Source organism: Malaya genurostris, chromosome 2 (assembly GCF_030247185.1).
Source record: "Malaya genurostris strain Urasoe2022 chromosome 2, Malgen_1.1, whole genome shotgun sequence".
In the NCBI taxonomy this organism is placed as follows: domain Eukaryota; kingdom Metazoa; phylum Arthropoda; class Insecta; order Diptera; family Culicidae; genus Malaya; species Malaya genurostris.
In genome coordinates, this window is record NC_080571.1 from 253,252,477 (window position 1) to 253,269,780 (window position 17,304).

Here is a 17,304-nt window from a genome sequence, read left to right on the forward strand (position 1 = left end):
TTCTTGCAGAAAAGATATTTTTAAACGATTCTTGCATTGCAAAATCCATGTTCGGCTTTCGCTCTCAATGTTTTTGTCCGATTTTTGCATTCAAAAATACTTAAACGGGTTTTCCAAACTAAGTTGCACTTATCCGACTTTTGCATTCAATCGTTCAAATGATGTATGGATTTGACAGTATTTAAGACAGTTCTGCATGGAAATTTTGTCGGATTTCAATTCTTATTATTTTTTCGATATAATGAAAATCTGTGAAGTTTTGCTATAAATAGAGTCTAAAATCGAAACTACTATAGATACATGCACCAACAGGTAAAAATCCTTTGTGTATCGTTTTATGTCATTATCGATTATCCCAGCTTCGGCTGAATATCGATACTGCACAGTAGACCAATTTCACTGGAAACCGAAAATGACTGAAAGGATAAACGAAAAAACAACACAATTTTTAAAACTATTCTTCCACTTTTGTCGTTGACTGGACATGGATTTCGTTCTCAAAATTTGCAAGCAGAGCTAAGTGACATTTTTGTTTATTATTTTCGTCTATTCTGAGTCAATGAAATTAACTTTTTTGAGCTCTGATAGTGTCGATTTATTAGCATTCATTTTATGTAACAGATGTTTGCCTTTCTCATAAAAAATGACCGAGTTACCTATACCATTCAAAACAGTATGTGTGTATGACCAATATTGTCATTCTATTTTCTCAGAGATGGCAGAACCGATTTGAAAAAACAGAGGTTCAAACGAAGGGTCTTAGGACTTAACAGTTCGGCTGAAAAGTTCGTATCGTTTCTATGAGAAGGCGCCACTAGAATTAAATCCATACCATTTTCAGTTAGTACCAACCTTCAAAAGATACGTGTATAAATTTGACAGCTGTCTGATTATTAGTTTGTGAGATATTGCATTTTGAGTGTAGCTACTATTGTTATTGTGAAAAAAATGGAAAAAAAGGAATTTCGTGTGTGAAGTGGGAATTTCGGAGTGAAGTGATGGAGCCATGTTTCGTCCATTGTTATATCTCGACGAAAAAAATCGGTTTTATTTCGATATAACAGCTCCAAACATTGCTCAGAATCAGCAATTCGTTGTTGTTTTTGATCGATTGTGAGCTCACGCGGCACCCATTTTGCACAAAGCTTTCTCATATCCAAATATTCGTGAATAATATGTCCAACACGCTCCTTTGATATCTTTAGGGTGTGAGCTATCTCGATCAACTTCACTTTACGGTCATTAAAAATCATTTTGTGGATTTTTTTCACGTTTTCATCGGTAACAGCCTCTTTTGGACGTCCACTGCGTTCATCGTCTAAGGTGCTCATATGACCAGTACGAAATTTTGCAAACCACTTACGAATTGTTGCTTCGCCCGGTGCAGAGTCTGGATAACACTCATCAAGCCATTTTTTGGTATCGGCGGCACTTTTTTTCATCATAAAGTAGTGTTTCATCAACACACGAAATTCCTTTTTTCCCATTTTTTTCACAATAACAAAAGTAGCTACACTCAAAATGCAATATCTCACAAACTAATAATCAGACAGCTGTCAAATTTATACACGTATCTTCTGAAGGTTGGTACTAACTGAAAATGGTATGGATTTAATTCTAGTGGCGCCCTCTCATAGAAACGATACGAACTTTTCAGCCGACCTGTTAAGAGGCTATAAAAATGTCTCGATTTTAACAAGTATTTAAATTGTACAAAAGTTCCAGGATTTTTTAAACAGCGCGGCTCCTAGTGTTGCCATCTGTCTGCATTTTTCATCCTTCAAAAAAGTTTGGGTTCTTTTTGGCCTCTTTAATGATGATTTATTAATTTTAAGTTGGTTTGACGTAAGGTCACCATAACTAAGTTCAGTTTTTGCAATGACTGAGAGGAAACATATAATGGAGAAACCAAATGAATGAAAAACTGAGAAGATGATATTTTGGAAAAAGATACGTTCAGAGACAGGACTCGAACCTGCGTTCTGTTGCATTCCGTGCATACGCGCTACCGCTACCGACACCCTAAGTCGTGTGATAAACACAGCTATAACACGCGACTAGGCATGGTAAAGCGTACATCGAACATGGTCTACATCCTAGCAGCCTCACCCTAGTCTTCTCGCTCTATATCTATATCTCGTTAATGATGTCTCTTGAATGTTGAATGCTGAGGTCTTTTTCGTGTTGTTTCAAAGTGTGCTGAACAAATCGAGCACAAATCTTTCTAAAAAAATATAATACGATTAATCGATGCTACGGATATTGATAATTTCGATTCCATATATTTAAACGATGATTGCGGCTCTTTTTCTATGAATTCACGCACAATTTCCGTATTTTTTTCTTTCACAACATCTTTTTGCCGGCCCGAACGTTCGTCCTCCTCCCGCTTCTCTTGAAAACGTTTAAACCACTCGTGAATACTGCTACGGAACAGACAATCATCGCCATAAATTTGTTTCATCATTTTTTTTTATAAAAGATATTTTTATTCAGGCCTATTTGCGTACAAACTTTACGTAGCCGATTGAGCTGAGTTTTTAGCTAAAATTTTTTTTGTATTGGATCTCGTTGTCATCCTTTTTCTAGGGGCAGAGGAGCTTCCATTTTCCTCCTGCGAGGATTGAGGGGCAGTTTGTTCGTGGTTCGTCTCGTCATCCATTGCCGTGGTATTGTTATTGATTTCGTTGCTAGTTGATGTAGATGCGCCTTGTTGTACATTGTTTGCAGTTGCTGGTTGGAAGGATGTTAAGTTGTTAACTGCAGCTGGTGTACTTTGTTCTATAGGGGTTACGTTGGATGGTTTCGTTGAAGGGGATACTTCACTGTTGATGGTGACTGTCACAGGTGTACTGGGGTTGCTTGGGGTTGGTGTGAAGGAAGCACCGTTGTCCTTTGGTGTGGTTCTCTCCTTATCCAGTTTATCACATGGCTTACCGTAGTGAACAGCTTTTTGGCAATATTGACATGTGGCCATCTGATTGTCATAGGTAACAAGTGATTTGCACGGTATTCTTGTATCCTGACCGAATGTCACATAAGAAGGTATAGGCCTCCTCAAGCGCATGCGTAACAAACGTACGTCATTTAGAATACCGGGGAAAAAGTTCTTCCACTTTTCTTTTTCGATAGGGAGAATCTCTCCGTATTGGGACATAGTTTTGCGAATATAAGTATCGATGACGCTTGAGGGAAGATCATGCACACGCACTTCTATAGCACTATCTTCCATATATACTGGAATGTTGTACTTAATGTTCTCATGCTGCACATAGTTCACATTATTATTGTCTTTTGCGAATTGAATTGCATCCAACTCTTTGTAAAATTGGATGTAAACAATATTATTTATCTTATTGCACTGAAGTAAATGCACAGGTTTAATGTCAAGATGCATTTGCTCCTTAAGCAAACCTTCAAGTTCTCGTATCGAAGGTCGAATTTTGCACTGCCTGAAGTCAACAACAATTGTATTCTTTCGTGTCGGCGGCAGCTTTTGTTCGTTTGGTTCACTCATTTTCGAGGTCATGCACACGCACTTCTATAGCACTATCTTCCATATATACTGGAATGTTGTACTTAATGTTCTCATGCTGCACATAGTTCACATTATTATTGTCTTTTGCGAATTGAATTGCATCCAACTCTTTGTAAAATTGGATGTAAACAATATTATTTATCTTATTGCACTGAAGTAAATGCACAGGTTTAATGTCAAGATGCATTTGCTCCTTAAGCAAACCTTCAAGTTCTCGTATCGAAGGTCGAATTTTGCACTGCCTGAAGTCAACAACAATTGTATTCTTTCGTGTCGGCGGCAGCTTTTGTTCGTTTGGTTCACTCATTTTCGAGGTCGTTCTATTGTTCACTACACAATACTGTACTTGGTTTCTTTCGTCCCGAACGTAAGCGGTTTTGTTATATCGACTGACTTGGATGAGATGTGAAAGCGAACTGTTTCATCATTTAATGAGTTTCGGTAAAAGTTTTACCTAGTTTAAAATAAAACTTAATGCTGGCTCTTTGTTCGATGCTCATTTGCCGGTCGACACAACAAATGTACTGTCACATTTAGCGTGATACATACGACAACACTGAAAGACACACAATTGACGGATAAAAATTTCAGACCGATGGCGACACTAGGAGCCGCACTGTTCAAAAAGTCCTGGAACTTTTGAATTGTATCTTATATTCAAATCCAACTTCCTGTTCTAGAGATGGTGTGCTTAGAGTAAAAATATCAATTTCATGAGTCCGGCGAACGACCGCAACTTGGTTAAAGCCGGGTATAAATAAACGATATAAAAAAAAATAAAAATTTCATGAGTATTTTTTCATAAGTAACCTTGTGATGAGTAGCAAATTTTTTGAAGTAACTAAAAAATTTCTGTAGTTTGCAGATCATGATAGTCTTTGGCCAAATAAACTTATATCACATTGTCATAAAAGTAAATTTTAATAAAATGACTTATAGTTCGATAACAATTTGAAGTATAATTTTCTCCAAGGCCGTTTTTTCGGTTCTAGAATTACAACTCGTCACTTATTTCAAATCGCCATTTTATTCGAAGGTGCAGAGAATTTAGATATTCTTTTAAATTCTTCTAAGAACTATTTCAATTTGTAGCTCATATTAGTTTATGGTTGAATAAACCAAATTTCACTACACCGGTATCCAGTTTTCGATTCCAGAAGTATCGGAAATAGTGGAAAAAATCTTCAAAATAGAGCTTTTTTATATACACGATTGAATCGTTTTTCAATAACTAATATTCAAATGTGGTATGTGTAACATATAAGATATAATGGATAACATGAGAAAGGCTTCATTACACAACCAGATGGATTGAAACAAATTTTCATTTCTCATATACTCAATTTTTCCTTCATACTGCTTACAAACCCTGTAGGTACTTTTATTCTTCTTGTTGTCCGTGCGGAGTATTCAAAATCAACCAATCTGGAACTGTAATATTTTGGCATAACATTAAAACAAGGATCACCTCTTTCTCCCACTTGACAAGTCTTGTCATAGGTCTAAGATATTTCCTGTCGTCGCATCATTATAGCGAGTCAACAAACTGCTTCACCTGGATTTTGGGCACAGCAGGCGTACTCTAAGACAAGTTGCTTCTTCGAGTTGCTTGATATATCCTTTCTGTCTGTCGCATGATAAAATAGGTATACTTATTATGCATAGATATCAATGTGATATCATACCTGAATACTGAGAGCAGCACACTACCAACGCTTGTCATACGTGGGCTACATAAAAACAAAGGCCCTCTTTTTCCTGAATATTTTTGACAAACCAATGGTTGTAAAATCCAGAGTACAATTTTGAGATGGATTAAAGTTATTGTTAAAATAGAGCCATTGTACCAATAGTCATCTTATAAGTAGAGTCGCCATGTTATTTAGCCGATTACTCGACTTTCAATCAATGAATTGTGATAAAATAGTATACAATATGTTTGCTTCGGCTTCAAGAAGTAATATCGCCGAAAAAATACTTCGTAAATTATGCACTACTGCTGTTATAGCGTAACGAAAACTTGAAGCGAGTGCACTTATCCATTATAGTGAATCTATCGATCACACTCTCACCAATGATTTTTGTATGTGAGATAACTACTGGAGCCAAGAAGAATGGGATTCCGTCACCCTATTATTATTTTATTTTTAGTAGGCCTGAAATGAATGCATTCTTGGGAGTGTTAAAGACTACACACATTTTGAATTTGAAAGGTTAACTTTTTAAATTAGGAGCACGTCTTTGTAAAAATGTATAAATGCTCTTATTGGGACAAGAGCTTTTCGCTTTCCTTTCATGTTCTATTATGTTCTAGTATTAACACCTTATTTTTGATGTCAAAACAGTAACATAATATTCAAGAAAAAATGTATTTGATAGAATTATGTTTTATTTGTTTATTTATTTATTTATTTATCATGTATTAACCGTACACTACATTGTTTATCTTACTGTTTACTCATTTGTTATTTCCGATTTATCGAAATATTCCTTCAGTAGTTCCATTTTCTGTCGAGAATCAGTGTCTCACGAAGGGCTCTGTGAACGATTCCGGAACAGAAAAAAACAATTCAATGTCATTCCACTTCCTTGAACAAATAATATATTACTTACGCTTTGTTATCGTATTTATGTTTAACAATATTCTTGATATGCCAAGAGTAAAACGAGATGATTATTTTGAGGGTTTTGTTCCAAAAATTCATATTTTTGAAATAACTTGACAAAAACTCAACCAATATCATCAATCAAGCACCGTACTCTCCAGATATGGCCCCGTGTGACTTTTTCCTCTTCCCCAGACTCAAATAGCCATTGCGGGGAACGCGTTTTGAGACCATGAAAGAGAATTCGCTGCCTGAACTAAAGGCCATACCTTCGACGGCCTATAAAACTTGTATGGAAAAATGGATCAAGCGTTGGCATGCATGAATTGCCGCAGGAGGAGAGTACTTTGAAGTCGATAATAAAGAAATTTATTAAAAATAGAAATTTTGCGTTTTTTAATAAAATTCCGGTTCTGTTTTGGTCATAAGGTATAATATAAGCAAACGTTTGCTGTCAGACCCAAGTTTTTGCTCCTTTCAAAATCTGCTATTCTTATAAACACAATTTTATACTTCAAAGTTTCGTGGGAGATTCGCATTCTTTTGTAGCGCGCATGACTTAAGATTCCCCGATCAACAGAGCATAACAGGATTCTATCAAAATTATATGTGATCTTAATATTTATATCTCATTATCCTATGAAAATGATTCCAAATCAGAAGCAATTTGATTAAGATTTTATTAAGATTATAGCAAGTCCAGATATTATATTAACGGCCGTTACATTTCAGGTAAAACTGTACTAGAGAATTGAAAAAAAAGAGTTTAAACACTTTTGTCGATCATGTTTTTGACTTTCAACCCGAAAAATGCTATGCTTCAATAAAGAGCAGTAACAAACATTTTTTTCCAATTTCACATACCTGAAGATGCTTTTGAAAACAATAATTTGATATTTGATTTTGAAATGACAGCCTAATTTTAAATTTGAGAACGTTCCTAAGTAATTCCTACTTAAATTGTGTAAAGTTTTTATTCAAATATCAGTTTTAAATTGAAATAAATATTTTTCAAGATGATTTTGCGCTATTTCGCTCATGAACAAAGAAAGGTAAGGCAGAAGCTTCAAAACTCGACTAATATATATTGGAAATAGTGATATAGCATTCGACTCAGTTCATTGAATCCGCAATGTTTCCTTGGAGATGATTTTCACAAGCTTGGAGTAAAATGAATGCTTCAATTTTATCGGTGGCCGATTTTTGTTGCCGAAAACACAAAGTGGTAAGTGTTAAAACTTTCAAAACGTCTTCAGCAATAAACGGAAAACAAAATCTAAACTGGGCTCAAAAACAAAATCTAAACTTAGCTCAATACTTTCTCGATTTATAGGTCTTTTAGTTGCAGATTGAAAATAGCGATGTTAGTTTAAGGGACCCCGGATGTACTGAAAATAGAGAAAAAAAATCTTGAAAATTTCTATCGATTTATGTTTAGTTCTTGCTATACTTTATACTATGTGGATCTGATGATTTTTTACGTAGTTCCAAATAAAAAACTTTGTTAGTATTACATTGGAAAATGTTACCTTTGGCGCTGATCATCATGGCCTAACGCAAACTAAAGTAATATCGAATCACTTTCACAATGTTTGGATCAAAAATCAGTAAAATCGAATGAGTTGGTTAGGTCATCAAATAATAAGATCTACGAATTGCAGATATCGAATTTTGCCGTTGTCATCTATATCATTGCATGAACATTTTTAAATTTGATGAATCAGACAAAAACGAGTTATTGCACCATAATACCTTCGATTTGAAAAGTTCAATCTATCCATATCTGATAAATTTATGATAGTCTCATTTCGTAGTATTTTGATTACTTCAAATTCCGAACCATGAGCTGGGATTCGAAATTTTCTATGTAGAGTTTAAAGCGACCGACCCGCATTATGAGACTTTCCATTTGAATCATTTTTCTGTGAGTCAATCTAGGTAAATATCAAACAATCAAACCGGAATGAAAGTTCAATTTTGATGACTTTTAAACAATACATGCGGAGCTTCTGGCTGCGGATATATGTGACTAATAGGCAATTGGTTGATCATCAATCATAAAAACTTGCTATTCGAATTGATGTTATATACACTTCTGATTTTTCACTGACTTTTAAACGAATTTTTATTCTAATCTAAGTTTACGAAAATCTAAAATAGCCCCTTTGTCATTCCTATGTCGGTTGGAAGGAAATGACGAAAGAGGTGGAAAGCGATAGATTATTTTTGTAGCAATATGGACTTACACTAGTTATTATATGATGCCATTATATCCTCCCAACCTCAGTTGGTTCTCATGCCCCGATGCAATCGTAGCGTATGTTGGCAACTCAAAACTTCCCGGTTCGAAACCAGTCCGCTTAACTGTTCGTGTTTTTTTATCGCAAATCAAATTGCCTAAAGGTATGCAATTTCATCTTACTTCGCGAAATTTATTTTTAGATTTGCACGATAAAGCCTTTCCCCCAAAAAAATGGGTAATAACAGCAGAAAAGTCGTACTAAATTTGTAACAAATTTAGATATAATATTGATATTTACATATCAAGGTTTGTAACAATTTTTTTATCACCTAGGTTAAATTGAGTTATAATTTTTGTTATTTTTACTATTAACAAGGCCAAGATTATGACTAATTTAGATAGAAAAAACCGAAACAACTCCGAAAACAATTTTGTTATCTCTTGTTGATCGGGTCTCCATTAGTAGTATTTGAACCAACTACATGACTGTGGTATTCACCTTTTCGTAGCTATAACACATGAGCTAAAAAGTCCCGGGACTAACAAAGAGAACACGATATTTTCGGCTCAACATTAACTTTATTCATCAACGTAATCTCCATCAAGAGCAACGCATTCATTCCAGCGCTGCTCTAACATTTCAATACTACTTTTGTAGAACAATTTATATTTTGACTCAGAATAGGCCTCAGTTTCAGTTCTTCATTCGTGCGAAATTTATAATCTCTTCATTCGTGCGAAATTTCTTTAGCATTTTTTTCAGGTCTGCGAGCAGCCAGTGGTTGCTGGGAGCCAAATCTGGTGAATACAGTGGATTTGGGAGTAAACCGAAGTTCTTTTCATGTAGTTTTGCCGTTGTTTTGATTGACTTGTGAAACGGTGCGTTGTCCTGATGAAACAACAGTTTTTTCTTTGCCATATGCGGTCGTCTCTTTGCAATTTGAGCCTGCAAACGCTCCTGTAACACTATGTAATATTCACTGTTTATGGTATTTCATTTCTCAAGTTAGTCGATAAAAATGACATCACGCACATCTCAAAATACTGAGGCCATAACCTTTCCAGCCGATTTTTGTGCTTTCGGGACGAGGTTCACCAGTTGCTGTCCACTCAGATGACGATCGTTTTGATTCCGGAGTGAAGTGATGAATCCATGTTTTATCCATTGCAACATATCGACGCAAAAATTCTGGTTTGATAAGTTTAAACATGGCCAAATACTGCTCAGAATCATCAACACGTTCTCGTATTTGGGCATTAGTGAGCAAACGCGGCACACATTTTGAACAGAGCTTTCTCATAGTCAAATGCTCATGCTATTTAAAGCCTTTTGATATCTTTACAATGTCAGCAAACTCACACAATTTCACTTTTCGATCATTCAAAACGATTTTGTGTTTTTTTTTTAATGTTTTCTGGTGTTACCGCCTCATTCGGACGTCCACTGCGTTCTGCATCATCGGTGTCTCTACGACCACGTTTGAGGTCAGCATACCATTTTATTGTTGTTTCCGATGGAGCGGAGTCTCCATAACACTTTTCAAGCCATTGCTTTACTTGAACGGTTTTTTTCTGATCAAGAAGCAGTGTAAAATTAAAACACGAAATTGTTTTTAATCCATTGTTCTGAAAATAAGAAAAGTAGCGTCACTCTTAGCACAAAAACTCACAAACTAAAGAATAGAATGTCATTTTACAGTTGTCTTTGAAAAGTTAGTATCAACTGAAAAAAGGAAACTGCAATAAAACTTGCCTCATATATGTGTTAGACCCGGGACTTTTCAGCCTATGTGTTAGAACACTTCTATGCCAACACCCATACGCAGTCTTCACTCACTATCCGCTGCTCTCTATCTTGTTCTAGACCACTCCGCTTACACACTCCTCTCATCATACTAAAACTCATTGTAGCTAGACCATAACTCAGGATACTATGATGAGTAATATCGTAAAAGTTCCAAACTTCAACCCGATAAACTCAATTTGCTCCGTTCGTTGATTCTAAGTAAATTTGTTAAGCAGTAGATTTAAGTTGCATTTGGCGGCTTATAACTTTTCTATACTCTTTGGTTGGTGCGTAAAATTTCATGCTTCCTGCCAAAGGCTAGAAGATATCAACAAGAGTGCTATCAAACTAAACCGGAAAATTTAGTGTTTCAAATAAGCTATGTGAAAATTTTCTTACATCACACCACTCCACAAAACCTTTCATAAGCGAATCTTTTATAATCAGCAATATTAGATTTCCACGCCTGACGCCATTCGTTGCCATTCCGGACCCCGACTGCGATAACATGAGCCATGCTTCATATGTAAATACAAACATTTACCTTTCGTTGATTAACATTTTCCACTAAATCTTGTTCGTCGTATCGATCAAGAGCAAATTTCGCAGAATCAAGTTGAACGTTTCGCCCGTTTTGAATTTAGTCGTATTCGTCATTTGCAGGAAAACGGATTCTCATCGTGAAAAGCTTGCAAGGAAAATTCATCGCCCGTTGACTGTTCCTTAGAAATCCGTTGTGATTAATTGAGATATGCGTGTCTATGTTTGGCTATCAAAAGCCGATTATCGATTGAACGACAACCGAACTGAATTGGATAGCTTGTCATGACAGATAAATTTGTGTCCTTCGTTTTTTGTTAGCTCCAGTGACTGCAAATGAAAGATGACATGCACTTTTTGCCGAAGAAATTATCCGGTCTAATTGTTGTGTATTAGACTATTTCTTGATAGCGTGAATTGTGACTATAGAAAACTATCAGGCATTCACGTTTGACGGAATGATGATTAGCATATGCCAAAAATGTATCCTTCGTTGCAATGAAGACTGCTTATGACAAATTGTTTTCTCTCTCTCGGGCCGCTTTCTAATTGAAGGTATTGTTTTGTAATATAATTTAGAAACTGATTCTTTGACTAAAGTCTGATCTTCTGCGATGAATACATTTCAAAACGTTGTTTCGAACTACATAAAAGAAAATCGCACATAAATTATTTTTCCTCAATGTATTGGATCGGATATTGTTGCTATTGTTGCATGGCTTTGTCACTTGTACATTTTCACAATGTAATTTCGGTCAATCGAATTATTTCGTCCTTACGATGTAAAAGATAACATTGGAAATATTATCTGAAGCCAGTTTCGCACCTAGTTTCAATGCCATTAGACGGAAAGTCGAGTCTATTTCGAGCCTGATTCCTATATCGGGTTTGTTCGCATCCCTTTGTTAAGGGTAAACCTAACTCAGTTTCGTGAGCATTGTTTGTTTAATGAAACAACCTGGATCTGTTCAATATTTCTCCAGCAAAGACGACATGAATAATTTCGAAAGGCTGTGCAATTATGTCGAGATCAGCAAATGTAACAAAAATGAGCACTAATTTTGTTTTGGGAGATGATGAGACCGATGTTTACAACCTCAGATTCAAACCATAGACTATATGATCTCATAATCTGCTATTGAATTTCATGCAGATTCAAAATCCGGTTCCGGACTTACAGGATGATATGTGCAAAAAAGCACTCCATTTTCTCAAACATGGCTGAACGGTTTTTCCTCTGATTGGCGGATTTATTAGTTGGATGCCAAACAAAAAAAACTCACTTGGGCTCTCAGTTCCCGATTTTGAGTTCCGAAAGTAACAGAAACAGTTGTCAAAAACACAAAATAGGAACTAATTTCGATTTTTCAGAGAGGGTTAAAACGATTTAGATTCAAATGAAAAGCTTAGAATGTCATTAAATTTAATCCGCACTCAGCTTCCTGTTTTAGAATTATACTCATTTAAAATGACAGTGCAAAACACGTGCCAAATCTTCAAAAGTGGGTTCATAATTATTTTTGTTAATGAAAGGCCGAACGAACCGAGTTTGGCTGCATCGGTTCCTGGTCTCCACTTCCAGATGCACCGGAAATCGTGTTCAAAATCTCCAAAATTATGCATGCATCAAGCTACATAGTGAGGTAGTTTGAAACATCTCTTGCTTCTTAACTCTGTAGTCTCTCCCGAATAGCCCGGTAATGAGTCCCTATGTTCGGATACTATTTACAGCTGAGCAATCCCAGAAATCAACAGCAGGAAAGTAGGCAAAATCAGGATCGCATTTATCCAATTTTGACGATACTTTGTACACGTCTTCAGCATGCCGAACCACTAATTATGTACGGATAGAGAGAGACTGAATAGACTCAAGACTGATGTTTAAATATTGATGAATATAAGCTGTATTGCTTGGAAAATTTCTCAAAACCGTTGCAACTGTTACTTTTACGGAAACGGCCTGTAAAAAAACCGGGAGAAAATCAAATATACACAGGAAAGGAATGTTGCACACTTTTCAAAAATTATAAAAAATATCAATAAATAAACGCATGTCTAATTTTTTTTTTAAATTTACTCTTTTACTCTATGCTCGAAACTATAACCAAAATCATTGTTATTCACAAAAGTTATTAACAATTTAAAGATCAAAACAAGGGTCGAAAATCGAAAAATGGCTGCCATTTCGTTGTTTTATTCAGTGGAAATTTTTCAGTCTAGTTCCAATTCGATACAGAATATGAAACTCTTTTACTTTTTGCTTTCCGATGATTCGTTTCTAACAAAATATTACTCATACCAACAAATCGAACGAGTTTGAGCAGTTGTTTTCAGAGCCGCAATATCGTTAAAAAATAAAATAAAATTTTTTCATGAAATTTAATATATGTACTTTTATTTGAATGGCTGAAAGCAAAAATCGGATAAATCCAACTTAGTTGGGAAAACCCCATTAAGTATTTTTCAGTGCAAAAATCGGATAAAAACATTGAGTGCAAAAACCGGACATGGATTTTGCAATGTAAGAATCGTTTAAAAACATCTTTTTTGCAAGAATCGGACAAAATAACTTTGAATGCAAAAACCAGACCAAAACTTTACCGGTTCTTTCTAAACAAACGTGTTTATCCGGACTTTACAAACTGCCGCTGTAAGGGCATATTCAGTAGTGTTCTAGTTCTAGGTGCATAAGTTATGTCAGTTACAAAATTTAAATCATTTTATAACAAGAAAAACTGGAAGCCCCTGCAGTGTTTTACTCGTGTTTCAAATATACAAAAAATAGAACGGCATCGTAGACCAGTTTTAAACCAGGCTTGTAGGGGATACGTTTGTTCCATTTTCTGTTCTATTATAGATCTTTCATATATAACTTGTAGCTGCTGAATTTGCTTTAGGAATGCAGCATAGATCAGGTTGCCCATAACAAACAAGCAAAGCATGCCTTGTCCACAGTCCTTAAAAACTTTGAATGCAAAATTCGAAAAAAAAATAAATGCGATTTCAAAGAACCGGTTAAGTTCTTGTCCGGATTTTGCATTAAAAATGTTTCTCGCCGATTCTTGCAAAAATGATGTTTTTAAACGATTCTTGCATTGCCAAGTCTATGTCCGGTTTTTGCTCTCAATGTTTTTATCCGGTTTTTGCACTCGAAACGGGTTTTCCATACTAAGTTGCACTTACCCGTATTTTGCATTCAACCGTTCATCTGTAAAAAGTATAATTTTAAAATAATGTTTAAGCAATAAGTGGAATTCTTCAAAAATAAACAAGTTTCCTTTAGGAACCTGACCTTAAGCTAATTAGTGTTCTTCCGGAAAGAAAGACGTTACTAACATTTCTGGGTTGAATGGTTTGAATGATTACTTCTAGTAGAAAAACGGTTTTACAGATTAAAAGCAATAAATTTTATTTATAGACGAAATACGCGCCAACTCGAACAAATGTTGGCAGCCCCCTCTCAGATTTGAATGAAACTTCCTGAACCTGTTGACTTTGTTACAATTAGCCACTTTGCATACTTTGTTTTTTCAAAAGGTAAATGCGCTGTCTTTAGAAAAGAGCGAAACTTTTTTCTATCAATTTTCTCAAACAGTTATTGCCGAAAAATGATAAATCCTACAAAATGTGTATTTCATTTTCACAAAATTAGTCAAATTGTGTGTGTGTGTGTGTGTGTGTGTGTGTGTGTGTGTGTGTGTGTGTGTGTGTGTGTGTGTGTGTGTGTGTGTGTGTGTGTGTGTGTGTGTGTGTGTGTGTGTGTGTGTGTGTGTGTGTGTGTGTGTGTGTGTGTGTGTGTGTGTGTGTGAGTCTGCGTATGTGTATTGTCAACAAATAGGTCGAGATCTCAGAGATGACTGGACCGATTTTGATCAAACTAGTCGCAAATGAAAGGTATCTCAGTCACCCTGAACGCTATTGAATGGTTTTGAGATCGGATGTTTGCTTTTTGAGTTATACAAAGTTTTATGTCAATATTTTCAGTTTTTTGACCATTTCTGTCACAACTGATCTTGAAAACAGAATATGTTTTTAGACTTTGATGCCGCACGGTAATAGCTAACCAACAAGCCATAGATTGTTTAAATCCTTTTTCACGACATCATTCGCATCAGTTCGTCGAGATCAGCAAATGCGTGTGTGACAAATAATTTCACTCAATTTTCTCAAAGATGGCTAAACCGTTTTCTACTAACTCAGATTCATATGAAAAGTAGTATACTTCCAAACAAGGGTCCTGAATTATGTCTGGTTCCGACCTCTGGTTCCGGAACTATAGTATGATATGTGAAATGAAATTAAAATTGTGTAACGCATTTTTCTCGTAGATGGCTGATCCGATCTAAGATTCAAATGAAATCTAAGAATTATCTATGATTCAAATGCGAGGTCCTAAAATCCTATAAAACATTTTACTTTTTAGTCAGATCCGACTTCCGGTTTAGGAGATACAGGGTGATTAGTATAAAAATGTTCATTTCATATTAATTAATCAGGTTTATCGGGTTTGCAGATTTGGATAGTCGATTTCCAAATAAATTTATTTCAGTTTAAGCGGTATTCAGTTTTTGATTCGGAAGGTACCCAAAAATTTAATTCGCACTACAATTTCTCAAAGATGTCTACACACTCCTCAGGTGAATTTAACTGATTTCGGCTACACCGATTTTAGAATTTCGGTTCTAGTATCGAATCGTTTCTCAAAGGTCAATCATTTTATCAAAAAGGCCAAATCGAACTTCAAAAACAAATAATCAAATTAAAGGACTTATGGTCCCATACAAATTTGACAGGATGATGAGTTTTCAAAATTCATACAGATATAGAGATGTAAATTGTTAGGCGTATTAATTTATGGCCATATGAATCATTTGGGTTATGCTTGTTCCTGAATACCGGCTCTGGAAATACCATAAATAATGACGAAAAACTCTAAAGTGGAACTTAGATTCCAGAACTAGAACTAAATTCAGGATCTTGATTATGAACCTGAATTCTGTACCTGGACTCTGAATTCTGGAACTGAGCTCTTAAATTCTAGTTCAGATCAGAATCTAAGTCTAGAATTCCGTTACATAATTCTGATCCAGTTCTAGAATCAGAGTTTTAAACATGAATTTTGGGATTCTGGATTTGAAATTCAGACTTAGACCAAAATTCGGGTCCATTTTTCAGTTCAAAAGTTTAATTCTATGCCCAGAGTTCAGTTTCAGAAGCTAGGTTTAGTTCCCGGAGTTCTAGGTGTTCAGGTTCGGAATTCAGTTTCAGAAACCAGTTCCTGAATTAAGTTATAGAATTCAGATCTAGAAATAAAATTTAAAATTTAGTTCGAAAATTCAGATCACGGTCCAGGATTCATTCAAGCCTTCATTGCTTGACTTACCGTAAAGGAACTTGAACAAACGTTTTTGATTCATATTTACGTCATCCGGTTACGTTTCTGGCATTGCCTACCCCCTGTTCTGTTGATAACTCGGCATGCAAAAAATGTTTGTATTTTCACTTCAGTTCTAAGAAAGAATATCACGGTAAAATTTATATTCAAGTTATGGGATACTTACTGATATACTCTAAAATTTGAAATAAAGGCGCCGATCATATCCATCATATCCTTTGAGCTTATGGTTGTAATAGGTGAGGTGAGTTTGATAATCATGAGTCCTTCCGCAATTTTCCTTATCCAGAATAAAACGATAATGAGTTTTTTTAGCAATTTTATTCATAAAATTAAGTAACTATAGGTAACATATTACACAACTAATTCAATCTCTGTATCTCTCTATATATTCTTCAGGATGCGGGAATACGTGGAGGAAAACGAGAAAAATGACCCACTGATCCACGCACCCGATAAGAAAAACAACCCATGGGCGGAAAAGGGCAAATGCGTCATCATGTAAATACCATCCAAACAGCGTCAGCTACTACTACCACTGTTTCCATTATAACTACAACAGCTACTACTACTACTACTACTACTACTACTACTACTATTACTACTACCACTACTACCGCAACTACTACCTTAACTAGTACTACAATACATCCACCCATACAACCTTACTCACGTACTTCTACACCTGCCATAATACCACTACTACTATTACTAGAAACAACTGATGCAACTTGCTAATATTTTACCACTATTCAAACAATTGTTTTACAAAGAATCTACTAGGAATCTAAATTAGACTATCACTGGACAAATTCCAATCGTCCGTTTGGTGTTGTGCATTTTGTTTTTGGTTATGTTCAAATGTTTTTTGCGTCCATGTTTGGCTTACGTTTAGTGTTTGTATCAAGCAGAGACCAGTAAATAATTCGAAATAAAGATACTCGAAATTGACGATGAGATGATCGGTAAATCTCAAGCATGATCTTGCAGAAAGCTTTGTTTTATTTGACTTTTGTGACAACCTGCTGTACAATAAATCCGCGCATTGTTCCAGTTCCGGTGCCCAAACATTGAGCAAATCCTTTCATTGGTTTTCGTTATGGTTCTTGAATCGTTCGTTTTTCTCTGTGTTTTGTTCTGCGTCCGACCTCGCAGTCTTGCCTCAACAGGTTCCATTTTTTTCTTCCTTGTTCCCTT

At 35.6% G+C, this 17,304-nt stretch overlaps 1 protein-coding gene across 2 annotated transcripts in view; it reads left to right on the forward strand.

Annotated features, from left to right (window-relative positions):
* Positions 1–17,100, forward strand: part of LOC131429526 (guanine nucleotide-binding protein subunit gamma-e) — a 95,111-nt gene extending 78,011 nt beyond the window's left edge. For both annotated transcript variants that reach the window (XM_058593704.1, XM_058593702.1), the window contains exon 3: positions 16,507–17,100. In XM_058593704.1, the coding sequence (XP_058449687.1) occupies positions 16,507–16,612 (106 nt within the window). In that variant the 3' untranslated portion in view covers positions 16,613–17,100. The remainder of the gene's footprint in view (positions 1–16,506) is intronic.
* Positions 17,101–17,304: the final 204 nt, after the last annotated feature.